General features: G+C 35.3%; 1 protein-coding gene across 1 annotated transcript; it reads right to left on the bottom strand.

Annotated features, from left to right (window-relative positions):
• Positions 1-2,006: 2,006 nt before the first annotated feature.
• On the bottom strand, positions 2,007-4,651 carry LOC141816504 ((S)-beta-bisabolene synthase). Its single transcript, XM_074704274.1, has 7 exons — positions 4,483-4,651; positions 4,083-4,338; positions 3,615-3,987; positions 3,297-3,518; positions 3,067-3,202; positions 2,713-2,964; positions 2,007-2,541 (listed from the first exon to the last, which is right to left on the bottom strand). The coding sequence occupies exons 1-7, from the start codon at positions 4,636-4,638 to the stop codon at positions 2,248-2,250; spliced, it is 1,689 nt and encodes a 562-aa protein (XP_074560375.1). The 5' UTR covers positions 4,639-4,651; the 3' UTR covers positions 2,007-2,247.
• Positions 4,652-5,531: the final 880 nt, after the last annotated feature.

Below are 5,531 nucleotides of genomic sequence, written 5' to 3'. Positions count from 1 at the left end.
ATGCAGGGGCGGATCCAGGATTTCATATTTGGGGGGCCATATAATGAAAACGATATACTCATTTGAAAATAACTAAATTAACATTTATAATCCTTAGCACAAAAACCTAACATAGCATAATACTGAAAAGCTGGTTTATTTGCTCTCTTCCTTTGAAAAAATTTATCAATCGTTTTGATTTTCCCCATTTGAAACATTTAATACTGAAAAGCTGGAATTATTTCAAATTGGTGAATAATAATTAATAACAATAATATTAAATCAAATATTAAGTTAGTGGATAATAACAACATAAAAAATATCAAACTTTTTATCATTTCATCAAATATTAAAATAGCAATTCCAACTTTAACTAATAAACCATTTAGACACTTTAATTTCTAAACTCATAAGATTTGATTAAAATGCCTAAGACTAAAATTATTCATTTTATAAAAGAAAAATACAAAATTAAGGAATCTAAAAAAGGAAAACAAATAAAATCAAGCAATATAAATCATAATAGTGTATAAATCTATGGCTTGTACAATAGGAGGACAAATTAACATGTATCATCAAAACCCCAAGGACTAAAATCAATTCCAGCTTTCTAATGTCAACAGTTAATACATACGATAAATTATAAATGTCAAATTGTCGGATGTTACGATCCTACATTCAGGACCTAAATTTAGCTTTCTTTCTATGCTGTAGGAGTTCTCAAAGGCCTCTCGTGGCAATGAGAGTCATGATAGACTTTCAATTAACAGCATGATTGGTTAATTAATAATTCACAAGAAAAGATTTCTATTAAGTTGAAAAGCTTTGGGATTGTTAATTCCCAGTGGTCAATGAATGGATGCATTGTAATGTAGCACAAAGAAATTCGAATTCATTCACGATCTACATTATATTGTTTCACTAGCCATTTAATTTCGATGGATGAAGGAAATTACGGACCTTACATAGAGAGCAGAGTTCTTCTGCATAACCACCAAATGTGGATACTGGCAGTGTGGCATTTATACAAGCAACTGCATTGTATCCTGGAGTTCTTCCAGCAATGCGATCTCGCAAACCATCCAACTCCCTTTTCGTAACATACGTCTTGTAATCCTAACAGAACTTGAAAATTAACAACAACCATCAATATGATACCGAATGTCATAAGAGCATGAGAGCAAATCGATCAAAAAGCATATTTTACAGCAGTTCATATATGAGAAGAGCCAACAAATTGAGCTGCTCGTTTCCGATTCTCACCTCGATACCAAAGGACTCATTGAACTTGTAGAAGGTGCAAACCCGGAGGCGGAGGCAGCCCACAGCTCGTCGTCCGAGACAGCTTCCCTCACGAAGAGAGAACCCCACCAGTCAAATTTCAACCTTTCTTGCTCGCATAGGTGGGAGGATGCGGATCGGGCGTCCACGCGACGACCAGGGGGCGTCCGGTGAGTTCCCGTCTCCTCCGAGGACAAGAAGAGGGTTTGGGGCGAATCATCTCCTGTATTCTAAGAGAAGATGAATCGAGAATATGGCATCCATCCGTGCACCTCTGCTTCCTCGAGAAGATCGAGCTTGTCCCTGCGGGCGTCGAGCAGGCGCTGCACGGCCTGGCCTTGGGGCCTTGGGAAGACATGCGCACGCGGCGCGCCCGGACGCGCGCCTGCACTCGGACCAGCGCCAGCGTGGTCGTAGCGTACGTGGGCTGGCGGGGCCATGGCCCCCCTGGGTCCCTTACTACATCCGCCACTGGTTTTATGTATCTTGGACTTCTAAAAATTAAATTTTATTTTTTTAAAGTACATGGCAAATTGTACTACTTATCTTCTATATTTCTGTGTGATGGGATTGTTGATATCTTTACCACACCATTAATAAGGCAATGATTTCTTGTTAGCAACCAAACTCAATATCCATCAACTATAGCGTCATTGAGTTTGCAAGGAGTAATGCTAGCAAAAGCAGTAGCTGTGATAAAATTTACAATTGATTCCAATCAACAAGAATTTAACATACAATTCATATTAGGTATGTAATTATTATAATTCTTATTGTCACCATAATTCTAAGATTACATACCATAATTAATCCTATCATAATTTATGACATTGTGTACATGCAACTTGTATATATAAGCTTATTTGGCTTCAACAATAACCAGAACAAATTATTTCTCACTTTCTCCTCCTTTTATTTCTATAATAATAACTTAAGCACACAACAATATAAGATATCAAATAGTATATGATTGTAGCACTACTGTCATCAAATAGGGATAGGATGAACAAGTAGAAAAAAGATGTTTTCCTTCATCGAGGTATTAGGTTCTGTGAATGCGTCGACATGCTTGTATATCAATTCTGTAGATCGCGAAGAGTGGAGTGATAGTTCAATTACTTCCCTGGACAATCCAGTTTTAGTAAGAAGCTCCTCGTTGATAGTCTTCCATGCATCTTCAACAAAGCCTAGGAGCTTCTCGCATGCAACATCTTTTGATGTTCCATATTCCTTCATATAGCAATCTACCGTTGAGGCAACATGTACCCTCTTTTGTTCTCGCTTCATCCAAAAAAAAAATCTATCAACCATATATGAACTTACATATATATATATATATATATATATATATTATATATATATATATATATATATATATATATGTTCTAGATTTCCTTTTGGGATTATGAATTCATAAAAAAAATCTCTAAGTTATGGTTATGTTATATGTACCTCCGTTGAAGTTATGTCATTAGTGATACGAACAATCATTGCACAAGCTTCTATGATCTTAGGAAAGGTTGCGAACCATTCAAATGCATCCTTTGTTGCCACTGCCTCCTCCATGCCACTCAAAAATGAGCAATAAAACCAGACAAATCCCACACTTTTGATTGAAACACGCATGTGCTCTTCTAACTTGGGCACATAATTGTCATCCCTCCATTTGCATTCCTTGATGTAAAGTTGAGATAGAATTTTCCACTGCACATAGTTAATTATTAACATATAATAATACCTGGTTAATGTGTGTGTGTATATATATATATGAAAATAAATGTAGCCGGGAAGCATATATAGTCATACTTCTTCCTTGAGGTAAAATATTCGAAACTTCTCCTCTGGTGCAAGTTCATTTTCAAATTCTTGAAAAATGCTCAACATCTTGAGAAAGAAATCCCTCAAGTACTGTGGTAATTGATCAACTGCATCAGGGCTCCACCTGCATGAATAAAAAATTTGGTTGCTAATCTTAAAGAAATTTAAAACATGATTTTATCGTAGTAATTATGATTCACGATAGATGTCAATCATGCCTTTGAATTGCATCTGTAAGTAGTAGACTCTCTTCTAGTGTGCTATAGCTATCATAGATGTCATCCAAGATAGTAATTAACATAAGTAGCTTAGTCGATATCAGTCGAGCACGAGAACAACTAGGTTCATGACGTATCACCATCGACCAACAGTAACATTCTACCACTCGGTCTCGAATAAAATTTAGATGCATAATGTCTACATTCAACTTCTTCCACCACCTGCAAGTCAGTATCATATATAAGTAAAGTGCCTTATAAAATTGTCAAACTAAACGTACATGAAAATATTTGACTCATTGTGCACCAAAAACTTACATGCATACTTTCTTGAGCTCCTCCTGGTGGAGACATTGTAATATGTTGAAGTCCAATTTTGCAAGCTCAAGTATTGTTTCATTTCGAGTTGGTTCATCTTGGTAGATAGAGATGTAGCATCTGGTGAATAGTCGTTTCATGCTTCGTTGAATAGGTGTCTTAAGAGTGAGAGACACTAGCTTTGCAACTGTAGGATTAAGATCTTTTAACAAAGATGTAAGATTATCTTTAGTGAAAGAAATGGCTTCATCGAGTATAGTCTCTTTTTTAGTTCCAAGGTAAGCCGCATTATATAAGCTCAGGAGCCCCTTAGCATCATCTTTTAGTTCTTCCATAAATTTTCCCTCCTTATTCTTGTACTTTTTGAATACATCTGCAAATTAAACAATATTATATATTATGCACTAAATATATTAATAATCATCTAGCTAGGTCTCTAAATATATAAGAATAGAACATTGAATGTACCTGAAGATATGTTGAATCCTTTTTGTCTAAGCAGTCGAAAATGAAGAGCAACCTCATAGAGCCCGTATTTGCTCATGTCAACATCCTTGAGATGGTCTAAAGCTCTGTCTATTTCCTCCATGAAATGGTAATCAAGTCCAAGAAGTTGAATTGTATCGATTAGATTCATGGTTTGTAGGACACCAGTCACATTTTGGAACATGCTCCTTACTTCATTCTTGAGCTCTTCAACTCTTTCGTTCATCCATGCCTCAGACTACATCATGGATGCATGAGAAAATTGATATATTAACTATATAGTGATTACTACAATGCAATACTAATTAATATGCTATGTTTTCTGAATGATGCATGCATCCAAAGCATTGAAACGATATAAACAAGTGAAGTGGATTCATACCTGTGATTTCTTATTTGTAATAAAGTAGTCACCCCAAAAGCTGGGATCGAAGCCTGCCAACTGACGATCAACAACCACGTCTTCCGAAACCTCGACTGATGGAGTCTCGTCAAGATCCATGACTTGTATATGGTTTTGAAAAGCCTGAAGATCCATCTGTGTGTTATCGAGTTTTATAGATGATTTCTTACCTTAAATTTCAATATGTAGTTTTTTAATGAGGGTAGTTGGAAGGAAAGAAAACAAGGGGAGTTATTCTTTATTTTTTATGAAGCTCTACCTACTTTAATATATCTATTATATCTTTTTCTATCGAGATTATTAAACCGTGAATTATTTAGATTTTTTTTCTGTTTAACCTATAAGATATAAAATATAGTAATTCTTATTGATTCAAAGAATATTATTTTAGTAGATCTACTATTGTACGAAAAATTAAACGATTTTATTTATTATTTATTTAATAGTTATGGTAAAGAAAGACAAAAAATACAAAAAATATATTAATATTATTGATTTTAAAAGAAAGATTGTGTCTTTTGAATTTTCTCCAAGATTTATCTGTGGCTAGAGTATTCATTCATAAGTAATCTAGAGAAAAATAGAGAGGAAAAAAGATGAGTATACATGAGAAGACTAATCTTTTAGCATACTGTAAATGTTCATTATAATTAGCATCGAAAATTCACCTCCACCCTGGATGCTATGTGAAACCCTCCTCGAAGGATAAAGATGACTCCTTGTAAGCTTTAATACTTTATATATGACTAATACATATTTTGAACGGCTATTAGAAACTAGGAATCATGGGTTGAGCAGCACAAATTATGAAGGGAAGGTATGGCCTATGCTTGGATGGTTCATGCCTGGTTATGGCCCACACCCACAATGATTGTATCTAGTTATGGTTCGTACCTACAAGGGTCATGGCCTATTCCCGTAAGGACTATGTTCTGTTATAAAAGGCCTATGTCTGTGATCCTTGGAGGGGTCAAGCCTATCATGAGCGACTTGTGGGAACCCAAAATGTTGGGAGAGAAAAGTTGGGT

This window comes from Curcuma longa, unplaced genomic scaffold (genome assembly GCF_044706935.1).
Source record: "Curcuma longa cultivar G26 ecotype Majalengka, Jawa Barat unplaced genomic scaffold, ITB_CL_G26_1.1 contig_17045, whole genome shotgun sequence".
NCBI lineage: Eukaryota > Viridiplantae > Streptophyta > Magnoliopsida > Zingiberales > Zingiberaceae > Curcuma > Curcuma longa.
This window is presented reverse-complemented; position numbering and strand designations above follow the sequence as displayed.